Source organism: Pectinophora gossypiella, chromosome Z (genome assembly GCF_024362695.1).
Source record: "Pectinophora gossypiella chromosome Z, ilPecGoss1.1, whole genome shotgun sequence".
Taxonomy (NCBI): domain Eukaryota; kingdom Metazoa; phylum Arthropoda; class Insecta; order Lepidoptera; family Gelechiidae; genus Pectinophora; species Pectinophora gossypiella.
In genome coordinates this window covers 14,089,333-14,108,410 of record NC_065433.1, presented here as the reverse complement: position 1 = coordinate 14,108,410, position 19,078 = coordinate 14,089,333, and the positions used below count along the sequence as shown (strand labels likewise).

At 37.3% G+C, this 19,078-nt stretch overlaps 1 protein-coding gene across 1 annotated transcript in view; it reads right to left on the bottom strand.

Moving 5' to 3' along the window:
• Positions 1 to 10,781, bottom strand: part of LOC126380704 (ankyrin repeat domain-containing protein SOWAHB) — a 37,106-nt gene extending 26,325 nt beyond the window's left edge. Inside the window, exons 1-4 of the mRNA XM_050030296.1 lie at positions 10,562 to 10,781; positions 9,859 to 10,481; positions 2,016 to 2,039; positions 1,684 to 1,812 (exon numbers count right to left, since the gene is read on the bottom strand). Of these exons, the coding sequence (XP_049886253.1) occupies positions 1,684 to 1,812; positions 2,016 to 2,039; positions 9,859 to 10,481; positions 10,562 to 10,688 (903 nt within the window). The 5' untranslated portion in view covers positions 10,689 to 10,781. The remainder of the gene's footprint in view (positions 1 to 1,683; positions 1,813 to 2,015; positions 2,040 to 9,858; positions 10,482 to 10,561) is intronic.
• Positions 10,782 to 19,078: the final 8,297 nt, after the last annotated feature.

Here is a 19,078-nt window from a genome sequence, read left to right as displayed (position 1 = left end):
GCAGAGCCAAAGGTAATCAGAGGACAGCACGCAACCACGCTTGATTAGAAATAATAAAAGAGTACCTATCTGAATCCGACTCCGACATAAAAACGGATGTTTCAAGACTATAAATATTTTTAGTAAATTAACGAAGATTTGATTTGACGAGTGATTTGTAGTCAGACTCAAATCTCAAACGAGACTACACCAAAAATAAAAAAGCCGGTCAAGTGCGAGTCTAGACTCGTACACCGAGGATTCCGTAAATTGCCACCTGGTCGTTATCAGAGCCTGAGTACCAACCGCCAACAGCCACTTGGCCAGAGTTGGAATCAAACAAATCCAAATTCTGGGGGTCTTCAGTTATTTAAATATCGAGTTCTTGTCCTATAACCACCTGGTCATCATCAAACGCTGAATACCAAGCACTTAGGGCCAAAGTGATCAAGACAAATCAAACTAGCCCAAATTCGGGGGTTTTACTTAATGTTGAGTTCCTATCCTATAACCACCGGGGGTTCAAACGGCCAAATCGAAGGAATTCATCTAAAACAGCAATATTGCAATTTGACATTTGCGCAGTGCAAACAAATGTCAATTAGCAATATTGCTTTTGTAGATGAATGGCTTTGATGTGGCCTTTTTAACCCCCCTGGTCATCATCGGACGCTGAATACAAACCAGTAGAATTCTGGAGATACATAAACAAAAGAATGAAACTTTTAACATTTCTCTCTGCATTGCATCGTCGGGGGTTAACAAAAATAATCTAAGCAACGCATAACACAATAAACGCAGCACACGCACGCAGAGTGTGTGTATAATACTATTATACACCTCTGCCTACCCCTTTGGGTATACAGGCGTGATGCTAAGTTAAATTATGTTGTTAAATAAGTTTATTTTATTATTTTTTTTGCCGTTGGAAAACTGTTGTCTCCACACATCGACTAGGTGGCGATTAAATTACCAACTGCAAATACCTAATTTTGTAATTGAAAATCATTATTTGCTGTTGTAAAACTGTTGCCTCCGTACATTGACTACGTCGCTATTAGTTAACCAACTGCAAATATAAGTTTGTAAATGCAAAAAGTATATTTTGTGATGAATCAACAAATTAGATTTTTTCCTTTGTCAAATTTCATGGATCTAGGTATATGGGAAGTACCCCGTAGGTTTTTGTTCTACGAAATGTGTGAAAATAAGTTATAACTTATTTAAAAAACTACTTACTAGATCTCGTTCCAACCAACTTTGCATGGTAACGTACACCATAAAAAAAAATAGTTTTATCATTCTCTTATTTTAGAGGTCCAAAGGAGGGGGGGATACATTTTACTCCTTGGAAGTATCTTTCGCGCAAACTGTTCAGTTTAAGACCTTTATTAATAAGACCCATTTTTAAGACCTATCCATAGACACCCCACAAGAAAGATGAAAAATATTTTTTTGGGTTCTAAGTATGGGGAACCCCCAATTTTTTTTCTATGTAAGTATATTAAGTCTTAATGCGTTTCACAGAATAGGTCTATCTACTTACCAAGTTTTAACAGTATAGTTCTTATATTTTCGGAAAAAAGGTGGCTGTGACATACGGACGGGTAGACAGGCATGACGAATCCATAAAGGTTCCGTTTTTTGCCATTGGCTACGGAACGGTGTTTATTCTTATGTAACTTCAACTAGACTTCAACTGACCTTGGTCTTGACGAGTTTGGCGTTCTCCTTGCACATCTTGGCCAGCGCGTGGTATTCTCCACGAGCTGCACATAATATCCATTGCTTCTGCTTCGAATCCAAAGGGTCGGATTCACTCTTTGGGTCCAGCTTCACAGAGAAAAAATACGCCACGTTAGGTTATTAAAAAGCATTCTATTACTTATTACAGAAAAAACCATTTCATTATGTAGCTGCGCTTGATTAAGCAAGCAGGGTTTTGGCATTGATTACGATTAGAATTACAAACCTACCTAAAATTACAGATATGAATTTTATCATTTAAAATAATAACATAACAATGCAGAACTTACCGAAGCTCGATCTTCATCGACACTCTGTGAACAAATAATATTTAATGTATTAGATTGAATAATATAATATTTTTACGATAAGTTCGTGTTAGACCATAACCTGATATTGCGTGACCAAAGGTGGAACATATTAAGATCCATATTTTGTGAAGTAGTCCAAAACAAAAGTTACGCCAATTACATAATCAATACAGCTACCTTATGAATTCAATTTAAGGGACAGATAGTCCAGCGATCGCCAGCGAGACGTTATCTAGCCCTAGTCCTGTGTTTAGCATGATTATTAAATAATCTATGAAAAATATACTGTTTATTCATAGCAAACAATTTCTATAATTATTCACATCACTATACTTAACGTCTGAAAACAAAAGATTAGGCTTATAAATAAAGATGATATTTACATACATTATAAATATCTTAACGACACATATAAATTAATCGGAACCTAATATTTCAAAATTAATAAATGAGTACTTATATTGTGAAAATAATATTTTGAATTAATGGTCAATAAATTCGAATTCTCCCGTCTTCAGGCTTGCGCTGCGATTGTCAATACAAGCCTTACGGTGTAAGCGACAGAAGGAGGTTGTTTTAAATAGTAACCGTAGGTACATATGATACAGTTCCTTTTTGAACAATGACTGTTTGGACTTATTGGTTATAGAGCCAGCTCGCAGGGCGTGCGCTGCGCAGCATGACCACTTTACCACCTGTCGTTACATATTTATGTCTACACTATTGGCCTCACTGTTAGGGACTTCGATATTGACAAGATAACATCCTTAATGTGATGTGTTTGATTTAATAAGAAGATTAAGTTTGTACGTTGCCAGTTTTTTGGTGCTGCGGTAACGACAATTAACCTTCAATCTGAGGCGAAACAAATCACTCGTTAAAGTTGATCAGAAAGACCATTTATTCTTGGTAATATATCGCTGTTCCATGAAACGATACACGAAGATGTCTCCTACCCAGCGGCTAATAGTTCGAAGAAACTTCAACATGTTTGAGACGACGCAATGCGCCCACGTTGCAATTGCGTTAACTCTATCGACGGCGAGTAAACGAAAAACGCTTCTGTTCAACTAGACGTTCTTAGGATCCTTAGATCTATGAAGTTATAGATGTTTTTTTTTTGGTGACAAATATACTTTATTTTGCCTACATTCGTTTTGCATAAGATTATCAAAAAAAAATATACGCTCATATAGTTTAAGTCAAAAAGGAATGTGTTTTTAATATACCTAAGTGAATTAAAAGCATTGGTGATATGGTCGCCAGTGCGTCGCCAAAGGGCTCCAGGCGTGCGTGCCGCGCTCCGGGACGCCGGACGCATCAGGGTGTTCGCGCTGGGGCACGGTGTGGTGGCGACGGCACGACATCACGATCGATACACGTCACAACCTTCTAACGTTCAACTTTATTATATTGTTGGAACAACGTTCGTCAAGAATTCGTTCATTTAGCATCTTTTAGTCGCTGAACACCATCTGGATGGCAAGTACCTACGAAATAACTAGTTATATAATAAATAAAATAAAGTAATAAGGCGCTATTCTTAATTATGCCACGTAATTTTCCGTAGCCTCTTGAAGTGAAAAGATATTAGCAGTATCAATAGGAACGGACATTCCTAACGAGGTGACCGTTAATGACTGACACAAACACTCGATTGTTTAGCATCGTAAAATGTGTGTGCGCCGTCTTCTTTTATCTTCCAGTAGCTGACAGCTAATTCATCCGTTCCTATTTTCCATCACTTCGACAAGGCTCGTTAAGTGTGGCATCCGTGTTGTTGATGGCTGCAAGTGATTCTCAGGCCCGAATAGCAGAGAGAGAACAATGAAATCGGTCATATTTTCCTGCCAACTCGCAACGGACCGTGATAGCTTATCTCTCGCATCGTGCATAACAACTAGCGCGCGTTTATTCAAAACGATGATGACGTATACTTAAAACTAAGCTTATTTTCGCTACCTTTTTGAAGGATTTATTACTGACACGTCGTAGAAGAATTTAATTGTTTTGAGTAATATTGTAAAATGTAAATACATTAACTACATTAACAAGGGTTGGATAAAAAATAGTAAAACGTTTTCATACAAGCAACAACACACTAAAAACATTCCAATAAGACACCTACTTGGTTTCGACATGATGCACGAATGACCCTTTTAGTGCTTATACCTTACACGTGCGTTTTATGTCGTGTGACCGTAATTGTCGGGGGACAATCGACCGCAAGTCACGAGGTAACGTTTGACAGACTATGTACCATGAATAATAATAATATTATTGACTACAAATGATTAGTTTGTCGTGATTACTAGCACCTACGAGGCCTTTATTTTTAGAGGCAAATAATGCCTATTTACTTGGCTATGATAATAATATAAGACTTTGGTTTGTACGCATGGTTCTGTCCACCCCAACAGGGTGGAAATTGTGTTTGATTGTCTGTCTGTTATGTAAACTCGCCAAGCTCGAAATCTACTAGAGTAAAATTATCTCTAATGGTGACCCTCCGTCAAAGGAAATGGATAAGAAAAAAAACCAGTATAATATCTTATTATAGCGAAGAGGCGAAAGAGACTGTTCTCTCTCTTCCATAAAATGTTTTAAATTAATTTTTGAACATTCTAATTGTCGAGCGGAAGTGCGAGATAGGTATGCGTCGACATCTATTTCAGTGTTGATTTATGATGCAGAATCTCTCTCGGACGGGTGGCAATGTGGCATATTAGTAAGAAACGGATTATTCAATATTTATTACTTTACGTTAATTTACGTTTCAGTTATGTTATTAACGAAGTCAGAGCTGAAGTTCTAAAAGAACTAGCGGATGTCGAGATAAGATCATTAGGTCGTCGAATCATACGCCAACTCCACCGTTCGATTAAGGATTGTAGGTACTTAATTTAAGTTGATCAGAATGTGTGTTATACGCAAATACCAGATTTCAATACATGAAATTAGAAAAATTGTTTAAGCAGAGCTCTATCAGAGCGGTAGCTGTTTTCACCAGATGTTGTTTTAACAAGTTACTTTGCGGTACACATCATAAAAGCAATTGTAAACCCCATTAGGTGCGCAGAAGCGTACACAGCAGGGGCTAATATTTGTCATTAGGAGCTTATGATGTTCACCTCGTATCTACCTTCCCTAGTATAGGGATTTATTCCATTCACTTATTTTTTTTATCTTTGTTGCGAGTGTCCTTGGGGTATGCTTTCCTGCTTTTGTCTCCGTAAAAGATTTGCATAATGTTTATGATGTCATATCAAATGATAGCGATAGTTACCAAAATCTACAAAGTAGTCACTATAGCCTTAGAGCAAGCGACCATCAGCCCTTAACTACTTATTTTATAAAAGCCGAAAGTCTATCTGCGCAAAACCCCCTACACATTACGTAGCAACAATAGTTCAAACTTCATAGTTGCTGATTCTTGCTACGTGAGTTAGATACTATTGACAGGGAATCTTCCAGTTTCTATAAAATAATGAACGTCTGGCGGCCGCTGGTTCTGGGTTTACTATTTGTATCTACTTATTACTCCCGATATTTTAAAAGGTGTACCTACATAAATTACCAAAAAAATCCCATTACTCTTCTCAGTAAGCCGCTGCGACGCGATTACGTTGATAAAAAGATTGACCACCAAAGGCCCGTGACGAAAGTTTTACAATTCAATTAGTTGCGCCAGGTGGCTGAGGACAGGAAATTTACCCACAACGCATAATTTTATTTAATATTGAGTAATTCATTAGACCAAATAAATTCATAGTATTTTGTAAGTGGATCCTTCTTTATCAGATAATATAAAGGTGCATCAATAAAATTTAGATTAAGGTGATGTTATCGTGTTTTCAATGCAGACAAGAAATTATTCAGACTTGAAAAGGTGTTCCACACATACCATTTCTTTATGATTTAACTTTCTGTCCTATATCTCGTCATAATATTAACCTACTGAATTTGTTCCTTACGATATTTTTATGTCAGAAACCTGAATTATAATAAAACGAAAACATAGGCAGAACCTATATGGATATACCTTAACAAAATGAAATCGTTCGACACTACTTCCCAACGGTGTTTGTGGTTAGCTGTAACCGAATCCAAATATTTGTAAATAATTGTCAGCAAACCGGTGAGCAACAGGTGAAGCGCACGCGCACGGTGCTTCCAAATTATGATTAATAATCTAAGTAAATACTACACGTGAGTTTTAAGTACAGAGTAACTAACAAGAACTATAATTAAAACTCAATTTGGTACTTATTCACTCAACTCAATGAATCATAAGCATAAGAAATATGAAATGTCAATGACGAACGTCTAAGCACCTGTCTAAGTTACATCCATATAATTAAAGAATAGACAGATAGAATAGATATAGTGGATTTGTATACTATTCACCTCATGCCTACCCTACCCCTTTGGCGATATAAGCGTGATTTTATGTTGTGTAATTAAAAAAAAATACATTTTCACGTTATAATTTAATGGGTATGAATAAGAGTTGGAAGATCTAACCACATTAGTAAACAAATATATTGCAACCTCTGTGGTCTAGCGGTTAGATCGTTGGGTTTACGATCTACATAGAGGACCAAGTTCAATTCGCGATGGGGACATTGCAGAAATCACTCTGTGAGACTATCCTTTGTTTGGTGAAAATAGTGCAGGCTAACTAACCACCTGATTGTCAGAACGGAAGGCGTTAAATCGTTGGCAAAAGTTAGAGCAGACTGGTGAAGTAATATTTATACCATTTCTGGGTGATTGAGGGGAGACCTCTGCCCAGCAGAGACGTATAGGTATATAGGCTGGTTATTTTGTTTTTTATTGTCGTATTGGCGCTTTTCAATTTCGAATCCGCAATAGCATATACATAAACTGCCATCTGTGATCCATATGGAGGTGGGAGGGAGAGTATCACAAGTAATAGGGAGACTATTTGCCACTGATACGAAGCCCTAATAAGACTATCACCCCATCGCCCATATAATGATCCTGCATATTGGAGTGGACACAATCCCTTAGTCGATGTTTTTACTATCTACCTATAGCATCTGAATGCATAGTAATAATCCGCAATATTTGCTATGTCCCAGGAGATCTTCCCAATTTATAGTAAGTAGGCATTACAATAAAAATGCTTTTGTTTTGTATTTTTGTCCATATTTTGCACCCTCTTCTTCATCTTATCGTGTGGGTTGTGAAGTAGAATACCAGCCTCATCAACCCTGGTGTCAGGGTTATGATTGAGCCGCCAAAGGCCCCTGACATGGCTCATGTAACAATTACTCACTAACATCAGTAAACAGTAACCGGGACCAACGGCTTAACGTACCTTCCGAAGCACGGATCATCTTACTTTCGGACAATCAGGTGGTCAGCCTGTAATGTCCTAACCAAACTAGGTATCACAAAGTTATTTTTGTGATATCTCCCCACCGGGATTCGAAACCTGGGCCTCCGGATCGTGAGTCTAACGCTCAAACCACTGGACCACAGAGGCCGTTTGCACCCTGAGCTATGGCTGGAGATCGTCACACTTGCCTTCACACGGATGCCTTGAGGTGTACTTAGGCGTCTCGTGGCAGACCCTGATAGACATAGCGTGGCAACCATAATTTTTACCAGAGGGACTGGGTGTACGCACAAGACCGCGAAAAATTAAAAGAGGAAGGGGAGGCCTATCTTACCTAGCTAGATACCTATGTTACAAGTATAATGTACCATAAGTCCTTAAAGCTCTTTGCTCTAACATAAATACGATATTATAACGTGTATGGATGGGCTACTGTTTTATTTATTGTACACCATCAAAACTACTCAGAGAATTGTTCTTATTAAGATTGGTTGGTATAATGACTTTTCACCATTGGTGAATAGGAGTATTATACATGATATTATACATATGTCTAAGTCAGCTATTTTAATAATATTGTTGTTTCTTGTTTAATTCACTCAAGTTATGTCTATCCAAGTTGAATAAAATACAAATACTTGGCGATATTCGGCCTGATATTACCTTTGACTACCCTGTTTGGCATCACTAGGGCGTGAATTTATATATGTATATTATGTAAAAAACACACATAAAAATCTGGGAAGCATTACGAAACCAAAGCATAGAGCACAAATACATAAGGATAATCAAAATCATCTACACTGGTGCCACGGCTAAAGTAAAACTCGATAAAGAGGGCCATAAAAATACTAAGAGGAGTAAGACAAGGCAACCCCTGTCACCAAAATTATTTTCAGCAGTTCTTGAAGAGGTATTCCGAAAGCTAGAGTGGGACCAACTCGGCATCAACATCAATGGAGAAACACTATTGCACCTCAGATTCACTATTGCACTATTGAACCTAGTGATATTGGCCACTTCGGCAGCTGATCTCCAAAAAATGCTAGTAGACCTCGACAAGGCTAGTAGAGACGTAGGTCTTGCTATGAACACTACAAAAACAAAGGCAATGACAAATGTTGAGTCTGACTCAGTAATTAAAATAGGCGCTAACATAATTGAATAAATGTACAAGAATACCAATATCTGGGACAGCTCATCTCTACCCAAGAAATAACATCAAAGGAGATAGATAGGAGGATGGGGAATGCATGGAAAACATATTGGTCGTACAGAGAAGTCATGAAAGACAAAAAAGCAAACATCAAGATTAAAAGCAAACTCTTCAATGTATGTATTCTACCAGTTCTGTGCTATGGTTGCCAGACATGGGCACTTACCTGCACTTACAAAAGAACACAGTAAAAATCTCGAAATCTGCCAAAGAGCCATGGAGAATAGAAAAAACACGAAATGAAGACTTACGGAAGAAAATTAGGGTAACTGATGTAACACTCAAAACAAGACATTTAAAGTGGAAATGGGCAGGCCAAATAATGCGGGGCCCAGACAAATGGAGCAAATGCGTCACCACATGGTACCCAAGAGAAGGCAAAAGAAACCGAGGAAGACCATTCCAACAATGGGAGGACAAAATCGTCAGAGTGGCCGGTAGAACCTGGACTAGAACGGCTAAATGCAAGGAGGAGTGGAATAGATTGGGGGAGGCCTTTGCCAATGGGCACACAGATACATACCTAAACGTTACCGCCGAATAATGGAATTTGTATAAAAATAAAAAATATTGTATCTAAATTTATGGCTAATAAAGATAAAAAAATAAATTATGTAAATAAGATTTCTTTCTTTCTTGAAAATTCCCAAATAATCTGTCGTGATTCAATCTATGAAGTATTTGTAAGTCTGACAATATGACTACTTAGAAGAAATCCATACAAATATTAACTTATGCAAATTGGTTAGAGGTATTTAAAGGAGCATCCGTCGCAAGATGACATAAATACCCACACCTCACCAAGCTTTCTGATATAACAACATTATAGGTAGTGAGCCATATCAGTGTAAATAGTGGTTGAGCCAACCGTGTTAGTGAAAACTGTACTTATGCTACACTATAGCCTTGATTACTGAATTTATTTATTTAAAAACTGCACCTCAGTTAAATTAATTGGTAATTGGTGCAAGTCCAGTATAGGGATTTGAACCAGCACTGCCAGTTTGAGAACCAAGCCAGTGAACCACAGAACCACTGTGACATATAAATATTATAAATGTGAAAATAACTCTTTTGTCTGTCATTCATTAGGCATATTCTAAGGATGTATTTATATTCCAGGGATAGACTTGAGAGTGATATAAGCAAAGTCCAAATGGATGAAATCACAAGAGGAAAGCTAGTATTTAAACATGTTTATATTGTTGTTTTAAAATGTTAAATTATAAAAGTAATCTTACCTGGTTAAAATTCCCACCTAATTTGTTTGATTTCAAGACATCTCCTTCTGAAGCCATCCTGTTAAACATTTGTTTTCGCTCCTTGACAGAGATTGTCTGTTCATTGTCGACTAACATGCTTTCACTTCTTGAGGTTGTCAAAGGTGGTGACATTGGTTCATCGAGGATCATATCTTGGTTAGGTATTGAAGATCTGTGGCTTGAATGTCCACCTAGACTTGAGCGCTTTTCATTAACTTTATCTGATGATTTTCTTCTGGGGTGAACTTTTGGTGGGACCTCTTCTAAGATAGATGTTAAACTTTCCTTTGATTCATATAATGGTGTTTCTGGAGGAGCTTCATTGACAGCTGACCGGCTGTCTTGTAAGATATTTGTAAGAATACTAAAGTCTTGATTGAGCTGCACTGGTGGAGGTGGGCGATATGGAGGTTGCATTTGTTCTGGAGGGCTGGTTGGGGAAGCCGCACTCGGTGATTCAGGCAATTTGGAAATAACATCTTCATTCTCTTTATCATTGTTAGGAAAATATTTCTTTTTGAGTATAATCCATTTTTCATTGTTCTGATTTTTTATAATGCCCAGTGTGTTGACATGCTTTTTAAACGTGTTTCTGGCTTGATCTACAAACATTAAAATACTGGATTACCCATAATTCTTTCCGTGAATTACACTGTATGAAAGCAAACAATCGGAAACTTACCCCGCATATCAGGATTCATTAAAAACACTTTGAAATGCTTAACTAACTCGTAATTTGTTACTTTGCCATTGTGTGCTAACATAAATTTAAGAATTTCGTCAAAACTTAGTTCAGTTGGAGCAGACATGGTAACGAAAATTAACACAATTCCACAAAATAGATATACGCTGGGTGTACAAGTAGTTCGGGTCGAAACGTCAGTCGGTAAAGTCAAGCAAGAAAGAAATACGTTACGTTCCGTTTTTAGCAGAAATAGTTCCGTTTCAGAGTAGAAATTAAAACTAAAGGTACTCAAATTGGTAAAAATAGTAGACAAAAAAGTAAATAAAATACCTAGTTATAAAGTAATTTGCAAAAGTAGGTACACTTTTACCTACTTACGTGCGGATCTTACCTAAACCTGATTTTTAGGGTTCCGTATTAAAACGAACTTAGACGATTACGAGAAAACCTATTCTAGACTATATCCAAGACTTATTACCTTAGAGCTACACGAGCCACCGGTAAACCGGAGGGGAGTAGTCGTAATGCTTATTTCCGATACAAGTAACATTTTCTGCCAGTTTAGTGGGGTGGGGAGAAATCTCTGATGAGTTACCTCGTTGATTGTAACAAATAAGGTTGTTATGATTATGAACGATACATAATTATGCACGGTCATAAATTATATAAATACTGAATCACATTCCAAAACTGAAACGTATCAGTTATCTGAATATGAGGTAAAATAGGTACCCCTCGGTATTTGATACGAAGTCACTTGAGTTGATATCTAGTGGATTTTCCTGGCAGAAAATTCATGAAAAATTTAATATTTTTTTATATTTTCCGTTCCATAGGTACTTTTGCGACGGACAATTCCACTTGATGGATCCAATACAGGTTCACCTAGTTTGAAAGACAGCGTTCCAATAAAAACTTGTAAACGAACTGTTCAATAAACTCTGTCCTTCCGTCTGTCTCTGCCTGTCCTTCTTTTTCTGTCTATCCGTCTGTCTCTGTCTATCCGTCTGTCTCTGTATGTCCGTCTGTCTCTGTCCATCCGTCTGTCTCTGTCCGTCCGTCGGTCTCTGTCCGCCCGTCTGTCTCTGTCCGTCCGTCTGTCTCTGTCCGTCCGTCTGTCTCTGTCCGTCCGTCTGTCTCTGTCCGTCCGTCTGTCTCTGTCTGTCCTTCTTTTTCTGTCTATCCGTCTGTCTCTGTCCATCCGTCAGTCTCTGTCCGTCCGTCTGTCTCTGCCCGTCCGTCTGTCTCTGTCCGTCCGTCTGTCTCTATCTGTCCGTCTGTCTCTGTCCGTGTGTCTGTCTCTGTCCATCCGTCTGTCTCGGTCCGTTCGTCTGTCTTTTCGTCTGTCTCTGTCCATCCGTCTGTCTCTGCCCGTCCGTCTGTCTCTGTCCGTCCGTCTGTCTCTGTCCGTCCGTCTGTCTCTGTCCGTCCGTCTGTCTCTGTCCGTCTGTCTCTGTCCATCCGCCTGTCTCTATCTGTCTCTATCCGTTTCAGTCTGTCCGTCCGTCTCTGTCAGTCCGTCCGTCTCTGTCTGCACCGTACCGTACTTAATAATAGAATAAATGAACGATTCACAAACGAGTTCACGGAACGTTCCCAGAACAATTGCCATTCATTCTTGAATAATCACCCTGTATATAAATCATAAGAAGGAATCTATGGTGGCGGTAATAGGAACATGTATGTAATTTCTGTGTTTCAATTTCCGCCACATAAAAATTAGCCTTTAGAAAACAAATAAATATTCAAAATGAGAGGTACGTATATAATAACCAGTTTCAAAGCATATTTTAATGAATATATTATGCATATTTAAATTAGAAATTGATAATTACTCCAACTACTTGTTCATACATTTCTTAAAAAAAATTACATTAACTTATATGCAGCACAGGATACTTGAATTCCACCAAATGTGTGGCGTTAATAAATTTTAATATAGTTCATGAACCATATTACAAAATGAGATGATAACATTATGAATGATTGGGCATATTACCTTAAATAACTAAAAAATACAAATATCATACAAACATCGATCGCCGCCATAGGTGGCGGTAATAGTAATCAAACTGCAAATGTATGCGTCTACCACCGCCACATTTTAAAACTCAAATTAATCATTTAAAACTAACACAAATGTCAAATATAACATGCTTTCTCAGTTCTTAAACGTAATAAGAAGTAGTTACAATTACTAAAATGAAGAAAAATATGTTTCATGGGATACAAAACCTTAAGAAAAAAATGTTGTATGCTTATGCATTTCAGTAGTGGGTTGTATGGAGCGTGTTGCTTGCGCGGACACTGCACACTTACAGACCAATCACAAATTAGACTGTTTTTGCCCGCGCTCAGGGGTATGTTCGTTTCATGGTCAATTAACACATGTATCTTTTGACATTTGAATCAAACTATCTCAGACACAATTCAAAATATCCGCAATTTAAAAAAGGTGACGGTAAACGATGTCGCTTTTTGGGTGGCGTTAAAAGGAGCGTTTACCTTAATACAAATATAGCATACCTAACTGATATCTAAAGTAATTAGGAAAATATATAAGACTTAACTGAATATTCTTCCTGCGCATCGACAGGAAGTCTGATAAAACTGTTGTTGATTATTATATCTGAAAACACACTATTTATTCTCTAATCTGTTTCTGAATGATATGAATATTGACTGATTTCCGTTCTCTGTTCTTTCTTAATGCACTTTCATTTGTTCACTGAAAATTAAATTATTTAGTTTTTTCGTAATGACAGCCCGCCAAAAGCATTAACTTTTTTCTGGCCAGTGTTGTTATGACATAAATAATCTACAAATCGATTACTCACTCGAGTAAAAATAAAATCGATATGATGCATTTTAATATTATTATGAATTCGATTTTTTACATTCGAGAACTGATTACTGTTTGAGACAATTATTATTATTTTTATATATGATTTTGCCATTACATTATTTATTTTTTGAATACTTAATTATGTGCCTGAGCAATAAGAAAACATATACAGGTGATTATTACGTTAAATCTGTAAAACGCCATCTGTATTGTTTTCGAGGAAAGTAGCCTGGAAAGTTCCTCATTCTTCCTGCGCCCCGATAGGAAGACTAATAAAACTGTTGTTGATAGTTATTATCGGAAAATGCTCTGATATTTTTTCCAGATATTGTCTGTTTTCTGTTCTGCTTATACTTTCACTTGTTCTCTGAAAATCATTTCGTTCCGTCATAGGCATAAACTTATTTCATGTTGTTATGTCATTATAATTCAATAAACTACAAATCAATTACTCACTTGATTATAAATAAAATCCATTATGTTGCATTTTAATATTATTATGAATTCGATTATTTAAATTCGAGAACTGATTTACAGTTCGAGCAAGGGTAGTTTACAAGTATCGAAAATTAAACGCTTTTCATTATCGTTCCAAAATAGACATAAGTAGGTACCTATTATATTGATAGGTAGTCAAATGTGAAAACAGAATCGAAATAGTTAAGCCAAAGGAAATCAGGGAATTAGAAGAAAATGGCAATATGTACTCATGATGTCACATATTACTAGTAAGTACCTAGGTAGGTAGATGCCTTACCTATACAAGCAAAGTACTGCCAAATAGAAACATAATCGATCGGACTAATTTCAACTGATACATCACTATAGTATTAATGAATCTTACAACACTGGCTTCTGTACTTAGCCAGATCTAACTAACTACTGTTGCCGAAACACACCACGGACAATTCATACAAAACGCCTCGTTTTACACAGACACTACACATTGACGTTATCGTACAAGCGCATCAAAGTGTGTTAAGTCTGACGCCCATATGATTGAACACTAAAGACCTTGAAAATCAGCTATTTACGTATACTACCGATACTATAGACAGTATCGAGAGGTGTCTTTGCATAGTCAGAAACAATAGTATCGATAGCTCATTTAGGGTAGTACTATCGTTACACAGTAATACTACATCGATAGTGGCTGATAGACAGGCAACACTTAATCTAACTCACGCGCACCGCGCATTAACGCTATTGTAAAACTATACTTACCTATTGAAATATAATCAGTACTTGTACTGAACTAGATGCTATGTTTAATAGTCGTAGGTTAACTAGACACAATAAAAGAAATCAGTATCGTTAACTCCTATAAGACGTTTAGGGAAATCAAGTTTAAAATATGATAAGAAATAGTAAACGTGGCTATTTATTAATCAATAAATATAAAACTAAGTAAATAATAATACATAAACATAAACTCACGCCTATTTCCCACCAGGGTAAGCAGAGACTATAGAATTCCATTTGCTTCGATCCTGACACACTTCTCTTGCTTTCTCCACATTCATCAATCGCTTCATACACGCACGCCGGTTCAGAGTAGATCGTATTGAACCTTTTCTAAGGACATCTCCAATTTGGTCATCGTAAGTCCTTCTCGGTCTTCCTCTGCCAGGCCTACCATCAACTTTCGCTTTATATACCGCTTAATAATAATATACTTTTTATATTATCATGATAACAAATGTATGGGGTGATACAAAGAAACGAATTGCCTTTAGAAAACTAGTCTTTATTCTACACTAGCTTTTGCCCGCGACTTCGTCCGCGTGGCGTGTTATATAAGAGAGAGATCTTTGTGTGTGTGGGAGTGCATACTTATGCAGTTTAGATTTTTTCATAAGTACATTTTTTTTTCCCAATAACTCCCATTTTTCAAAATACAGCCAAAAATAAACTTTATATTTACTAAGGTATGCATGCGTGCTAGATTGAATCAATTTATTGAATTGTTTTTTTTTTAATTGATTGTTCATTGAGTTTTAATTTTAATACACACTTCCTCTCTTCCCTTCAACGTTGCTGTGCCCTATAGGGTCCATGTTTTAGTTCCTATGCCTATGTAACACCCTATTGTACTACATGGAATGCAATAAATAATTTAATTTAATTGAATTGAAAATATCTATCTTACGCGCTTTCGATTTTTTCATACAAATGTTTTTTTCCCACTAACTCCCGTTTCCGTGGGAATTTTGCAATATCCTGTTGCAACTAAGCTTTAAGTTAACTAAGGTACCTGCATGCCAAATTTCAAGCGTCTAACTTAAGCGGTTTAGATTTTTCATACAAAAAGATTTTCCCGCTAATTTCCGTTGCCGTGGGAATTCCGGGAATTCCTTTCTTAGTGCACCTCTACGGTACCTAAGCTATGTCCCTTCCAAATTTCAAATGCCTACGTTTAGCCGTTCAGGCTATGCGTTGATATATGTCAGTCACTGAGTCAGTCAGTTTCTCTTTTTTATTTAGATTTGATTTTTTCATACAAATGTTTTTTCCCGCTAACTACCGTTCCCGTGGGAATTTTGTAATATCCTGTTGCAACTAAGCTTTAAGTTTACTAAAGTACCTGCATGCCAAATTTCAAACGTCTAACTTGAGTGGTTTAGATTTTTCATACAAAAGGATTTTCCCGTTAATTCGCGTTCCCGTGGGAATTTGGGAATTCCTTTCTTAGTGCACCTCCACGGTATCTAAGGTACCTGCATGACAAATTTCAAAGGTCTAACTTGAGTGGTTTAGATTTTTCATACAAAAGGATTTTCCCGCTAATTCCCGTTCTCGTGGGAATTTCGGGAATTCCTTTCTTAGTGCACCACTACGGTACTTAAGGTATCTGCATGCCAAATTTCAAACGTCTAACTTGAGTGGTTTAGATTTTTCATACAAAAGGATTTTCCCGCTAATTCCCGTTCCCGTGAGAATTTTGGGAATTCCTTTCTTAGTGCACCTCTACGGTACCTAAGCTATGTCCCTTCCAAATTTCAAATGCCTACGTTTAGCCGTTCAGGCTATGCGTTGATATATGTCAGTCACTGTGTCAGTCAGTTTCTCCTTTTATTTAGATTTGATTTTTTCATACAAATGTTTTTTCCCGCTAACTACCGTTCCCGTGGGAATTTTGTAATATCCAGTTGCAACTAAGCTTTAAGTTTACTAAAGTACCTGCATGCCAAATTTCAAACGTCTAACTTGAGTGGTTTAGATTTTTCATACAAAAGGATTTTCCCGTTAATTCGCGTTCCCGTGGGAATTTGGGAATTCCTTTCTTAGTGCACCTCCACGGTACCTAAGGTACCTGCATGACAAATTTCAAAGGTCTAACTTGAGTGGTTAAGATTTTTCATACAAAAGGATTTTCCCGCTAATTCCCGTTCTCGTGGGAATTTCGGGAATTCCTTTCTTAATGCACCACTACGGTACTTAAGGTATCTGCATGCCAAATTTCAAACGTCTAACTTGAGTGGTTTAGATTTTTCATACAAAAGGATTTTCCCGCTAATTCCCGTTCCCGTGAGAATTTTGGGAATTCCTTTCTTAGTGCACCTCTACGGTACTTAAGGTACTTGCATGCCAAATTTCAATTGTCTAACTTGAGTGGTTTAGATTTTTCATACAAAAGGATTTTCCCGCTAATTCCCGTTCCCGTGAGAATTTTGGGAATTCCTTTCTTAGTGCACCTCTACGGTACTTAAGGTACTTGCATGCCAAATTTCAATTGTCTAACTTGAGTGGTTTAGATTTTTCATACAAAAGGATTTTCCCGCTAACTACCGTTCCCGTGGGAATTTTGTAATATCCTGTTGCAACTAAGCTTTAAGTTTACTAAAGTACCTGCATGCCAAATTTCAAACGTCTAACTTGAGTGGTTTAGATTTTTCATACAAAAGGATTTTCCCGCTAATTCCCGTTCCCGTAGGATTTTCGGGAATTCCTTTCTTAGTGTACCTCTACGGTATCTAAGGTACCTGCATGCCAAATTTCAAACGTCTAACTTGAGTGGTTTAGATTTTTCATACAAAAGAATTTCCCTTCACTACTCTGCTCCTATTGATTGTAGCGTGATGAAAAGTATACTATAACCTGTCCAGGAGTGTGAAGAATAATTGTACTAAGTTTCATTAAAATCCGTCCAGTAGGTTTTGTTTCTATAAGGAACATACAGACAGACAGACAGACAGACAGACAGACAGACAGACAGACAGACAGACAAAAATTTTACTGATTGCATTTTTGGCATCAGTATCGACCACTTATCACCCCCTGATAGTTATTTTGAAAAAATATTTAATGTACAGAATTGACCTCTCTACAGATTTATTATAAGTATAGATAAGAATTTATTGTGCTAGATAGAATTGACAATTATGAATGACAAAGCAACTAAGAGAAGTTTACATCATTCTCCCCTGCAGGAATTTACACGAATTCCCTCACACTTCACAGACATAATCTCTTAAATAGCCTTTCGAACTCTTGTGGAATGCCGAATCCTATCTGGCTGCCCGTCTGGTTGAACTTGGGACGCTATTTCAAGCTCTACAGAAGCTTCAAGTTGTGATTGAACAGACTGTAATGTATTTTCTATGACAACTTCCTCATCATTATTGTCGTCATCACTCGAGAAAGGAGCTGAGTAACGATTAGAAACAGTAGCTTCCCTGTCATCAGAAAGTTTAATAAAAAACGCTGAATTCACCTGCAAAAGTTCTGCTTCTTCCACTAAAGGCTCATATTTCGACGGCCGAACGTTTCTCTTCGTAAAAACTGATCCTGGAGACATAATCCAAGATGGTAATGACAGTCCATTCATTGAGCGTCGAGAGTAGCAAAATAAACGTTCGCGATGCGTGTTATTCGTAGCAGTTCAAAGAAGAGAGCAAATTGAATGAAATGATTTTGGTAACACCCACTCCCACTGGGTTATCTCGAACGACTTGGTCCTTAACAGCTGGATAGTTGGATTGGAAAACCACAGAGTAATGACTCTGTGGGTTGTAAGGAGTAGTCTGGCTACAGGCAATGCCTAACGACAATAAGAAATTTTTCACCCGATCTAATAAAAATGAAGATCCTCTGTCAGAAAGAATGAAATCTCCGAACGGAATCTGCGTAAACTCATATAGTTTTCCGCAAGCTTCGAAAGTAGTAAGTAAGTAGTTAAAGGATAGGCATTTAACTGAGTGAAATTGTTTATCGTTCTTGAATAAGCTATAACTAAACATTTCCGGTGTTGATCCCTTCCGTCAACGAGGACCTGGGCTCTCCACGAAGAAATGTTTGTCTGAATAACACCATCTTCTAAAAGTTTTGTCTCCTATTTAATAAAAGCTTCATTTTCCTCACTATGCTGTCGAGATTTAACAGAACGCAATAGATTGGTGAAAATTTACGGTAGTGGTACTGTTGGTGGTGGTGGTAGCTTCCATGACGATGCAGATATATTGAGAGGTTCTTAGTTTAAGACAAAGGAAGACTATTCTACTAAAATGTCATGTCCAATATTGATGACAGCGCAAGGATTGTTAACAACTAGCAAAGGCTTCAAGATTGACAAGCACCTCTACATTACTTGATAGTGGCTGTGCACTTCCTCGTACCAAAGATGTATAATTTGCGATGCTAGATTTATAGTCTGTCTACAACGTTTCGTT